General features: G+C 41.2%; 1 protein-coding gene across 13 annotated transcripts in view; it reads right to left on the bottom strand.

The window, feature by feature from the left end:
- Letm2 (leucine zipper and EF-hand containing transmembrane protein 2) overlaps positions 1-11,335 on the bottom strand; it is a 28,566-nt gene extending 17,231 nt beyond the window's left edge. For 4 of the 13 annotated variants that reach the window (XR_010044440.1, XR_010044441.1, XM_063239836.1 and 1 more), the window contains exons 1-4: positions 9,381-11,112; positions 9,155-9,235; positions 2,002-2,455; positions 285-428 (exon numbers count right to left, since the gene is read on the bottom strand). Coding sequence is in view for 11 of the 13 variants with exons in the window: in XM_063239836.1 (XP_063095906.1) it covers positions 285-428; positions 2,002-2,455; positions 9,155-9,201 (645 nt within the window). In the remaining 2 variants the exon portion in view is untranslated. Of the gene's footprint in view, positions 1-284; positions 429-2,001; positions 2,456-9,154; positions 9,236-9,380; positions 11,113-11,138 lie in introns of those variants that run through there. The other 9 variants (XM_063239841.1, XM_063239842.1, XM_063239838.1 and 6 more) reach the window with 9 other exon arrangements.
- Between the last annotated feature and the right edge of the window lie 1,653 nt (positions 11,336-12,988).

Below are 12,988 nucleotides of genomic sequence, written 5' to 3'. Positions count from 1 at the left end.
TCTGTATGAGACTCATGAGGCAGACCCACATTGTTTTACCTTACACAACCACAAAGAATGAGCCCCAATGTCAAGGGTGAGCTGAAAATAATATTGCTTTCTTAGTGGTAACAAATGTACCATACTGATGCAAAATGTTAATCACAGAGGAAATTGGGTGTGGGGGATAGGATTGGTACATGAGAACTCTATATTTTCTGCTTAAAAGTTTCTGTGAATTTAAAATTGGACTGAAAAAGAATGTCTATTAACTTAAAAAAAATTTTTTTTTAAATTCTGCATACCTTTTTGGATTCACTTTCAAAAGTTGATGGCAACATATCTGGGAAGAGTTTCAGAAACACTGGTATCAAGAATTCCATGAAGGGTACGATTATGAATATCATGAATGGAACCAAACGGAAGAAATCAACACAGGTTCTCAATAGCTGAATTAAATGCATAAACAATAATTATTTTAAGACACACAAGAACAAACAAAGAAACAAAAAAAATGCCTGCCTTGGTTCTTAAAATGTCTAAACCCAAAATTGGTTTATAAAATGAAAAGATGGGGTTTTTCTCATCACCATGTCTCTGAAGCACTATTTGTGGGGTATTTTCAAAGAAATCTATGACAGTAAAAATACACTAGCATCTCTTAGCATCCATTTGAATGAAGAGCCCACTTAAATACCAGAGTATGAAACGGTCTCACTATGTTGCCCATGCTGGTCCCAAACACCTGCACTCACCTGATGGTACGGCCTCCGCCTGCTTATAACACCATGGACGATACGTGCATGCACTCTATCTGGCTTTCAAAACTGCTCTTGTGGTTGTTTGTTTTGTGGGGGTTTTGTTCTTGTTTTTGTTGTTTTTGACACAGGATTTTACTACCCAGTTCATGCTGGCCTTGAACTCACTTTGTAGCCCAGGTCAAACTTGTAGCAATCTTCCTGCCTCAGTTTCCCAAGTGCTAGGATTATAGGCATGTACCACCATGCCTGGCTAAAAATTGCTTTTTAAAAAACACATATGGGCTACAGATATAGCTGAGTGCCTGCCTGGCAACTGCAAGGTCATTAGTTCAATCCCTGGTACCAAAAACAAAAAACATAAGCAACAGCTTTGTATTTCTGATGCACATTAAATACGAAGCCTCTCAACTCCTTGGAAAGACTTAAAATACACAATTGCTGGGCCTGGTGGTACATTCCTATAATCCCAGCATTCAGGAGGCTGAAACAAGAGAATGACCACAAATCAAGGTCAGTATAGACGACATAGTGAATTCAAATCCAGTGTGAACTATACAGCAAAACTCTGTCTCTCTCTGTATATATACATGTATATTCTCTCTCTATATATATGACCAGTCTATAGGTAATAAGAATTGTTCTTGAGAGTCTCGGTATTGCTGTATAGAACTCAGCATGAACAAGGCCCATGTTCATCAGCATGACACAAAATAAAACACAAAACAAAGAAACCTTCTGGTCCTCACCAGTAGCTACTACAGGGCAGCAGACTGCTGAAAATCAAATGCATGGCCTTGAGTAAACTGGGAAAGGTGTACCTTATTATTATTTTTCAGTCCAGGGTATTGAACACAGGGATTTGTGGATGATAGGCAAGCACTCTACCATTCAGCTACTTCCCCAGCTTTATTTTTACTCTGGAGCAGGACTTTCCTAAATAGCCCAGGCTGGCTTCTGCTTTGCAATCCGCCTGCCTCAGCCTCTGGAATAGCTAGGTATGTGCCACCATTGGTGTTTTTTTGTTTTTTAAAGACAAACATGGAGTTTAAACCTTGGTTACCACGTTTATTTTTATTCATCTATTTATTTTGAGATAAGGTCTTGCAACTTAGTCCAGGCTGGACTTAAATTCTCTATGTAGCTCAGGCTGCTCTTGAACTCATGTTCTTCCTGCCTCTGCCTCCCAAGTGCTCTGATTACAGACAGAAGCCACCACATCCAGCTTCCCAGAGAGTGCATCTTTAATTTCATTCTCACCTACCCTTCGCCTCTCTCTCCGGGTCAGTACCTGCCCATGCAGCAGCCTCCAAACCATCCTGGCAGCAACTTTGGTGTCATTCCAAAGTAAGTAGAATCCATTGTAATAATATTTAAATTCAGCCACAATTTTTTGTCTATAAGATTGCTTTCCTTCTTTAATCTTTGTTCCAGTGTCTTCCGCAGGCTGTGGACTTGTCCCCTTGGGTTTTCCTGGGTTTTGCTCTGGCTGAGGTTCCCCAGAGCCCTGCTGTAACCAGCTAGCTGACGTGTGAAGCTTTTGCCCGAGTCTAGTTCCCGCACAAACTGCTGCTGTGCCTGACTGACTGGGGTGATAGTGCTCCTCACTTCTGCAGCTCTTCATGTACATCTTTTTTAAGTACGAATCTGGCAAGTGAAGAAGCACAAGCGATGGGGAAGGAGAAGGGCAGCCGGGCTGGACCAAATGGCTAAGGAACCTGGAAAAAAGGGCAAAGTCCTCAGAGTTGAACATGTGCTGCTACAGATTTAAAAACAAAGAAACAGAGATTTGGTCCAGTAAAAGAAAAGCATCTTTTTTTGGATTCCTTAATGAACAAATACACACACACACACACACACACACACTCACACACACATTATATATATATATATATATATATATATATATAAATTTTGGGAGGTAGTGTTGGGGATTGAACCCAGGCCCTTATATATGCTAAGCACTGAGCTACATTCCCAATCTCAAATATAACCATTGAAAAACAGGTATGTTGGGGGCTGGGGATATAGCTCAGCGGCATAAGCGCCTGCCTTGCAAGCAGGTATGTTCTATGGTTGAAGCTACTCTATATAAGATGCTACTTTTTTTTTTCTTGAGACAGGGTCTCACTATGTAACCCAGGCTGGCCTCAAACTTATGGTGACCCTCCTGCCTCAGCCTCCCAAGTGCTGGGATTATAGGCATCTACCACCACGTCTAGCACATATTACTTTTTTTTTTTTTTTTTTTTGGTGCCAAGAATTGAGCTCATGACCTTGCCCTTGCTAAGCAGGCATTTTTGTCCCACTGAGCTACACCCATGGTCCACATTAATTCTTAAGAATAAAGTGCTATATTAGAAGTCAGATATTATCCAGTCATCAATTTTTTTCCTGGCTGTTAATTTTATTTTATTTATTTTTTGGAGGGAGTGGGTATCAGGGATGGAACTCATGACCTGATGCTTGCCAGGCAGGCACTTGTGCCACTAAGCTAAACCCCTGGCCCTCCAAGTGTTAATTTTAAAACCTTGCAAACATCTTTCTGCTAGAGATTATAGCATTAACTCCATCAACTATGATAAAATAGGTGGCAGAATTGTGTCTACAGCACTCTACTGATTATATGAATGTTTTGATGAAACAAATGTTTCATTTGTTTGGTCCTGTGGAGAGTAACCAATCACATAATACTGTTTTGTCTGTGTAATGTCTACATATAGACTCTTTCTCAGAAATAACCAGCCATGGTGATATATATATCTACAATTGCAGCACTCAGGAGGCTGAGGCAGGAGGATTGCTATAAGTTTGAGGCCAGCCTGGGCAAGAGTGACTTCAAGGCCAAGCTGAACTTCATAGTGAGATTCTGTCCAAAAAAACCAGAACAAAAACAAAGAGAAAAGTAAAAACAAAAACAAAATCACATGAGGAGAACTTGCAGTCAAAATGTTTCCCCGAAAGGATTCGAGCAAAGATGGTGGACAGATAACAGCTGGCTACCGAGGCTCCCTGAGATAGTCAACTTAGAATTCAACATAATACAGAGTGGGGAGCCTCGAACAAGGGGAGATGAATTCTCTCATCCCAAGAAGAAACTAAGGTGAGAAGAACCAATCAAACATACAGTCCCTGTGCTATTATTCAAACAGCTAAAGGTTCAGTGCTCCTGCCACAGCGAGAGACTTGCCAAGCTGTCCAAAGTTCCGCCGCTTCGACTCACTGGAGGTGCAGTCACACTGAGGTCAGGGGCTGGCCAGCTGAACAGAGAGCTGAGCTGGTGGGGAGCCTGCATTGACCTGTGGTGAGTGACAGGGGTGGAGCCATTCCACAGAAAGGGGGGCTCCGGCAGAAGACATTCAGGACTGGCAAGTACAAGGGGCAGCAGCGATTCCAGTCAGTTTTTTCCTTCCCAAACAGGATTGGTAGACTGAGCTAGGCCTGGCTGAGACCCAATAGGTTATCTGAAATCAATTCCCTCTGGCGGCAGCGCACACTACTGCAGTGAAGACCTCAGAAGTTTGACTGATCTGGAGGGGAGGGGCCAGCATAGGCTGTCCCTGTTTGCAACCCACTAGCACACTGCAGTGGGAATGATCACCTCGCCGGCATGCTTCAGAAGAATTGTAACCAACAAAGAAAGAAACTGGGGCCTCCTGGAAGAAACAAAAAAGATGGGAAGAGGAAGCAATGACAAAAAGTCCCCAGGTCCCAACCCTGAGAACATTGACCCAGGACAGGTAAACACAAAGGAGAATGAGAACAGCAAACATAATATCAGATGCGGCACCAGTGGACATAAAGACATACCTTCAGGACCTCATAGGCGAGTTCAAAAGTGAAATATTTAGCCAACTAAAGCAAGATATAAGAAGATTAATAGGAGCTGGAGATTTAGCTCAGCGGCATAAGCGCCTGCCTTGCAAGCAGATAGTCGTGAGTTCGATCCCTGGTACCAACAAAAACGAAAAAGACGAAAAAAAAAAAAAAGAAGACTAATAAAAGAGATGCTAAGCACCCCTCAAGCAGACACATATGGAAGAAGGGAGGAACTGAAACAAAGGAGAGAACCATTTGATGAAGAATATAAAGAAAATATAGAATACACGAAGCAGATTCAAAGGGATTACCAGGAAATTAAAAACTCTATGGAAAGATGGCAAATCTGCTTGAAAGAAACTAAGGATAGATTATTCATACTGGAGGACAGTTTTGCAATGTGGGATTATGAAAGGAAAAACTTTTAAAAATAACAAGGAAACAAACAGTAACAATACAAAGGCTAGAAGATGACACGAGGATCTATAACTTGAGAATAAAGAATGTGAATAAAGCAGCAGGGGTACAAACAAAGGAACTACAAAGGCTATTCACAGAAAAAATTAAGGAGGTTGGTCTGATGGCAGTGGGTTATCAGAACTTATTAACATTAGTGTCACTAAAGTTGGTATACCACCCCCCCACTGCTAAATTTGACTGGCTTTAAAAAAATTTAAAAAAATAAAAAAGATAAAAGAGAAATAATGAAGGAAAACTTCCCAAACATAGGAAAAGGAAATGATATTCAGATGTATGAGGCATACAGAATTCCAGCCACCTACAACCAAAACAGAGCTACACCCAGGCATATAATAATCAAGATCCCAGAAATTCAATATAAGAACAGAATATTAAAAGCTGTTAGAGACAAGAAACAGATCACCTAAAAGGAAGGCCCATCAGAATAATGGCAGACTTCTCAACACAAAGCATTAAGTCAAGAAAAACCTGGAGCAAAATATTCCAAGCCCTGAAAGAAAATAACCTCCAGCCCAGATTGATATATCCTGCTAAACTGTCTCTAGAAATTAATGGAGAAACAAGACTCTTCCAAGACAAAGGGGAACTTGGGAAATTCGCAACCACCAATCCAGCTCTACTGAGAATACTGCAGGGCATTCTAGAGAGAGAGAAAAGCACTAGGATTCCAGGAACAGTGGCAGAGAGGCCTCAATGAATGGAGCAGAAAACAAAATGAAGAACATAAGAAGACAATGATGGCAAAAAAAGAGCATAACAGAAATGAGGTAGAGAAGGTTGATTATAATCTCTAGTATAGATGGCCTTGACACACTAAATTAAAAAAAAAGAACCACATGTGGAGTAGATTAGGAAGTAGGGTCCACCAAGATGCTCTTTACAGGAAATATAATTAACATGAAAAAGAGTACATGGACTGAAAATCAAATATGAGAAAACAATGCTCTATGTGACAGAGAACCAGAGAGCAATAGAGACAACTAGACCAGTATCTGTGGGTAGGTTGGAAAGACAGGCTTTAATAGGTAAAGGAATACAATTAGAGATCAAGTCCAAGAGAGAGAAGATTTGGAACCCCTTAGGTAAATAGCAGGTTGCCCCCCCCAATTTAATACCAAGGGTCTTGGTGAGACCCAAAAATGCACGGTGTACCCTGGGGAAGTGAAAGGGGAGGGAGAGTCTTAAAAAAGATGACAGAAGATATTGTTAATAGTGTACTGGGATTTAAAACCCACATTACTTGCACCACTCTGCTTACATTTTATTCTGTTCCAGTTTGTCTACTTGCATTAGATTTGAGGGCACAGACAGCTATCCCCAAAACATCAGGATATAGCACAGTAATCATCTTTAATTTCTTATTATCTTAATCTGGAACCCTGTATGACTTATACTGTTTTATCATGACTGATCTAGTTAAATTGGTTTGTCTGACTGCTGTTTGGTATCGACAGATTTTATTCAAAACTGGTATGATTGATAGTATCAAGTCTGAGAGTATAGGCAACTACACTAAAGATGATACTCTACAATACATATTCTGGTTTGATAACTGCCTGTTTTTGAAGTTTTATACTATACACAAAGTTTTTATTAATACTGTTATGTACTTATATATTCAATTATACTATTTCTGATGATATAGCCAATTCTATTGAAGATAACAAGAGACAACACAGGAACTTTGGTAGAACTCCTTGTACAACGGTCTTATATATCTTTTTTGTTTCATGTGTTAGGAATATGTTTTGTTTTGTCTTGCTTTGTTTTGTTTCTCCCTCTAATATAGAAAGGATAGAAATACATGTTAAGACTCATGCATGAGTAGAATCTATAAACAGTTTATGAAAACTGATCTTATAACACATGATGAAAACAGATACTCTGAAGAAAAAGAGACACTAAAGTACCCAGTGCTGATCCTGGAGTGTCATAATGTGAAACCCAGCAATAGTATTATTCTTTGTTCAGAGTGATATTAGCCTGCTTGGGTTTATTCAATCTCAACATAATTGAAGATAGGGATAACTGCATGTATGTTTAAGTGTATAGGATTGATAACCATATTTCTAAGTTTTTGTTGGATAGTTGAACAGAACTGGTTGCAATCTCACTGTTTGAATCCCCACTTTATATGCTTCACTTTAATATCTTGAATAACTATTTGTAAGAAGACAATCTGTAATCATCAACTAGTGATTTCTTACTATTTTTTCTTTGAAGTTATGTATTATTTCTACCCATTTTTTGTTTTGTTTAGTCTTTCTTTAAATTTTTAAAAAAAGACACTACAGTACCCAGTGCTGATCATGGAGTGTTATGATGTGAAATCCAGCAATACTATTATTCTTTGTTCAGAATGATTTTAACCTGCTTAAGTTTGTTTAATCTAAACATAAATGAAGATATGGATAACTGCATGTATGTTTAGTTGTATAGGATTGGCAACTATGTTACTAAGTTTTTGTTGTGTAGTTGAACAGAACTGTTTGCAGTCTCGCTGTTTGAATTCCCACTTTACCGTGTTCCATTTTTGTATCTTGAACAACTATTTGTAAAATGACAATATGTAAACATCAACTAGTGATTTCTTACTGTTTATTTTTTCTCTGAACGTATGTATTATTTCTACCTATTTTCTGTTTTGTTTAGTCTTTCTTTAAATAAAATTTAAACAAAAAACAAAACAAAAACTTTAAGGAACTTGTCCAAATTCACACATTTAAGAAGTAGTGGAGCTGAGTTCTGCAAAGGTCGGCCTGCTTGCCTGCAAAATCATGTATGATTTAAATGATTTCCTTTTCATAACCCAGTTGGCAGAAAAATTTAAAAATACAAAAAGAAAGAATAAAATAAATATTTGTAGTCAGGTGCGATGGCTCACTCCCAGCACTCGGAAGACTGAGGCAGGAGGATCCCTGTGAGCTCAAGGCTAGCTTGAACTGCATAGTGAGACCCGGTCTCAAAAAAAAAGTATTTGTAATCCAGTCCAAAGACATTCACCCTTACAGTTTGTTGTATGTATACCCGGGCATTTTCCATGCAGACATCGTTCGCGGGTGACTGGACTTACTGTGCTTGGTCTGTATCTACCTCAGCGGACAGCAACCTTTCCAAGCTGTCCCGCAGCAGAACCCAGTCTGGCACCAGGAGCTGCCACCTGGGGTGGCGTGGGCGACACACGTGTGGAAACTTGGAGATCGCCTGCGTCCAAGTAGCAGATTTAACTGCGTCCCGCCCCTCTGAGCCAGCAGCCTCTCCTCTTCTCCAGGAAGCTCTGCCTGCTGCGCCCCGCACTCTTTCCCTCCCCAACGCACACCAAAATAAAAGCACTATTTGGCCTAAAAGGAGAATGTACAATGAATCTGGCAGAGTAAGTCCTCAGTGAATAGTCTTCTGAATATATAAAGAAGTGTTAATAGACCTTAATGGGACAGGAATATGCTCTAGGACTGGCTCGGTCACTAGCCATTTTACTTCTAAGGGCCTCATACGACATTCATCGGTGTCACTCTAAAAATCTTCTATCCCATCTGTACCACATATCTAGAAAATTATTCAACCTGAATTCTAAAACATATAGGAGCCAGGGGTGGTGGCACACACCTGTAGTCCCAGCACTTGGGAGGCTGAGGCAGGTGGATCATTGAGAGTTCAAGACCAGCCTGGGCTACGAAGTGAGCTCATGGCCAGCCTGAACTACATAGCGAGATCCTGTCTCAAAAAGGATAAATAAACAAAAAATAAAGCATATAGGGAATTTTAGGCAATTTTAAATACAGTCAAATATTAGCTTCCTAATATAGTTAAAACCAGCAAAGTTTTTTTTTTTTTTTTTTGTCTTTTTCTTTTTTATCGGTACTGGGGATCGAACTCATGACTGCCTGCTTTACAAGGCAGGCGCTTATGCCACTGAGCTAAATCCCCAGCCCCCAACCAGCAAAGTTTTAAGCAGATTCTAAGCCTATATATATATATATAATATATACTTATATATATATTATATATATATAAAATATATATTTATATATATATATTATATATATATATATATATATATATATATATATATATTCCTTCAGGAAAAATGAGGTTCATATATATATGAGGTCACTTACCTTGTGCGGGCTATTGCCAAGACTGAATTACAACTGTAGAAGGTCATATTTAATTTTGTCTTAACTAATCAACGTAGAGACCTAGGCAAAAAAATAAACAATTTAGTATTTTAAAAAATCAGTTAAAAGATCAGGATTTAACTACCTAACAGGTGGAAAACTTTGAATATTCAAAGTGCACAATCTCATGAAAAATTTTCAACAATCATAAATAATATTTTCTTACCTCTGGATTTGGGAATGGTACTTGGGGATTCCAACACATAGAAATGATCCATAAGATAATGATGTTCATGATGATAACATGGTTTCCAAAGACATTTTTATTTCTGATTCACAGTATGTAGTAATCTAACTTGAACAGTTGCCCAATATTTAGGAGGATAAGAAAGATACTCCTACCTGTTTCCTAAAAATATAAGTAGAAAACAAATATCTTGGATTTGTTTTTAGTTAGCTTTTTCCGTACTTGGCCAAACTACCACAAATCCTAAAATCTGAAGGTACTTAACTGATCTCATTTATGGTGCAATAAAGATACATGGTGCCTACTAATGGTTGGAGTACACAGGTAAGAGTTTCTAGCCGGGCATGGTGGCTCATGCCTGTAATCCCAGCACTTGGGAGGCTGAGGTGGGAGGATCGTTGCGAGTTCGAGACCAGCCTGGGTTACAAAGCGAGTTCAAGGCCAGCCTGAACTGCACAGCGAGACCCTGTCTCAAAAAAAAAAAAAAAAAAGAATTTTTAGGGCTAGCAACCAGAGCCTCAACTAAGGTTGCTCTAATACACACACACACACACACACACACACACATATATTTTGTTTGTTTGTTTGTTTTGTTTTTTCCTCTCTCTATGTCGTTCAGGTTGGTCTTAAACTCGCTACATTGCCCAGACTGGCCAGGAACTCACAGCGATCCTCCTCCTATCTCAACTCCCCATAGACTGGGATTCGAGGCGTGTGACACCACACCCATCTCTGTACATTTAAATACGCTTACTCAAACCGTGAGTAGTGGTGAAGGCCTATAAATCCCAGTACTGTGTGAGGCTAAGGCCCAACGACGATGAATTCCAACTCAGCCTAGGCAAATTAGAAATGTAGCTAGACTCTCTATGAAAAATAAGACAAACCAAAATAAAAAAAGCTGGGGATGTAGACCCACTGCAAAGGTTCAATCTCTGGCGCTCTCGGTTAGGGGCGGCGAGGAGCCTTAGCACTGGGTCTCGAGGCTCACAGGAGATCGGGAGCTTCTTGGCTGCAAACTCTGCCACTGAACTAAGGCTCTGCACGGCGCTTCGCTGGGGGAGCCCGGATCTGCGCGGCGGCGATTCTGCTCTAGGCCCGGCTTCCAGGTCACCTCTGCCGGCGGATGGTCACCACGCGGAGGTCGAGCTCGCCCTCGCTCCTCGGCCAGCGGCTTTGGCGCGCGTGGGGTGGGACGGGCCGCTGTGGCGGGGGCTCCCAGGTTTTGTTGGGGAGGAGAATGCGGGATGGGACCGGAACAGGCACCGTGACCCTATGCTGGGATCCGGGGTGTTGGGAATGAAGAGGAGCAGGAGTGCGCAGGCCGTGGGACGGAAATTAGAGGCGAAGCGCGGGAGGAGGAGGGATGGACTCTAAGCTTCCGAGTTGAGGGGCCGAGCGTGGGGTGAATCGAGGGATGAGGAGAGCGCGGTGAGCACTGGAAGCCGCCAGGCTATAGTGGGCGCTGCCGGGAGGAACTGGAAGCTGAGGGAGCGGATCCCGAAGACGACAACAAAGGCGCGGACCATCCCGTAACAGCCGACGACTTGGGGCCCCCGGAACGGCCGCCGCGGGCCCCCCACTTCCTTTCCGATTCGGCTTGCACCCACAACCTAAGACTACCCGAGGCCAAGTCTCTATGGCTCCTCCTCTCGTCCCCCCTCTCGTGATGTCACTGAGTGATGACCCTACCAGCCAATGAGCTCTCAAAATCTTCGAAGGGCGGGCATCATTTACCTTACCATCCCTGGAGGCTCCGCGGTCTCCTTCCCACCGGCAAAAGACTAGTGTGCTGAGTTTATTTCAAGCGTTGATGCTGGAAACTTTAAGTCAGGTGTCTCACTAACATCAGTACACCGTAGTCTGTGGCTAACTCCCTGGTGGGAAACCCGTAAGTGAAAGCCTTTTACCCAAGAGTAATACGTCTGATAGTCGTCATGGAAACCATCTTGAAGTCACCAATGACATCACTTTGATGTAGTCGCCTTCCAGCACCCCACTTTGAAAACATCGAGGGGGACCCAACAGGGTAGGAGAAAGGGCGGAAATAGAAAGGAAAAGGTTCCTCTTCCTTCTCCAGGGCCCGAGGCTGGAATGCCGTGAAATCTTTATATGGAAATTACACAAAGGAACTGAGCTTTGTAGATGTTTTCTTTACATGTGTATGAACAGTAGTTTGCGTGGAAATCTCAACATTTAAATTGCATATTAGAGGGGCTAAAGGTTTAGCTCTGCGGCAAGTGTGAGGTCATGAGTTCAATCTCAGGTACCAATAAATAGAGGAGCCGTCACGTGACATAGAAATAGTGCCGGGTGGTGACCAGCCTCAAGCAGAGGTAACCCGGGCACGCGGCCACCTGGGCGATGACAGGGTTTGTCTCCCTGCTGCAGTGCCCGCGTCTTCATATAGGAACACTTCGTTTCCTAGGATGAGCAACTGAGCCATTTTGGGAAAGTGAAAAATCTAGAAATGTGAAAAAGTGAAAAATCTAAAAATCCACAACGCATTTTTCAGGTAACAACCAAGTGGATCAACTATATAAACTAGGCAAAACTTTTCAGTTCGGCCACTAGAGGTCCCTTTGTGCATATCTAACGGGTTTCCCGCGGACTCTGTGTTTACTAAATGAAAATCTGTGAGACTTTCCTCTTTACCTTTTCCTTCATGAAAATGCCCCATGGTAAATTTTTGAGCTTTAAAAGACACATATAATTTTAATATTGATTACATAAGTGAAACATTGCACTACCATGTACATGTATTTTTTCTGGGAAAGATCATAAAAAGGATGTCAAAAATGCTCAGTTCACTGGGAGACATTTTTTACCAGGAAATGTTTTTATTCATGCATTGTATTCACTTACAACCAGTCACAGAGACAGTCATTAAGTATTTATGGGTCAAATGAAGGACTCCATGCCAGTATTTGAGATGAGCAAGGTTTCCTTCTATTGTCATGTGCCAGCAATTCTAGTTTTCAAAGGGAAGGGTTAAGAAACCTTAGTAAAAGCCACGTGTTCACAAGCAATGTTTGTCTTCTCCTATAATCAGGCTTCACAATTGCTTTGACTTTCATGATAGGACTTGATAAAAAGAATTGTATATAACCTGCAGAAGAGAACCCGACCCCCTCGGGCTTTTTTCTTCCTAACTCTGAGAATTCTGTTAGGTGAACTGTTTGTTCATTTTCTATGGCAAGGAATAAGCATGTTCCCAGGCTCAGAAGATACCAGATTCTGAAATTACTAATTCTATGTTAGATGTAAATTATTCTTAGTGCTCATTTCCTTAGATAATGCTCAACTCAAATATTAACAGTATTCTCTAATATTTTGCAGGAAGCCAATTTTAAACTTTTGTCGGGCTGGGGATTTAACTCAGTGGCATAAGCACCTGCCTGGCAAATGAGAGGTTGTGAGTTCAATTCTGACAAAAAGAAAAATTTTTGTCAGCATAGCTATTAGAAGCAGGCTAAAATCAAATCCCAGGGGACAATTTACTAGATTCCCAAGGGGAAAATCCAGGTGCTTAGCCAAGGTTAACAGTTTATCAAGGTTCCAGGATGGTGGGAAAAGGATTAGGGTAG

Source organism: Cavia porcellus, unplaced genomic scaffold (genome assembly GCF_034190915.1).
Source record: "Cavia porcellus strain 051 isolate PalLab524CR breed Dunkin Hartley unplaced genomic scaffold, mCavPor4.1 scaffold_29, whole genome shotgun sequence".
NCBI classification, from domain to species: Eukaryota; Metazoa; Chordata; class Mammalia; order Rodentia; family Caviidae; genus Cavia; species Cavia porcellus.
Note: the sequence above shows the minus strand (reverse complement) of the source record. Positions and strands in the feature narration are given on the sequence as shown.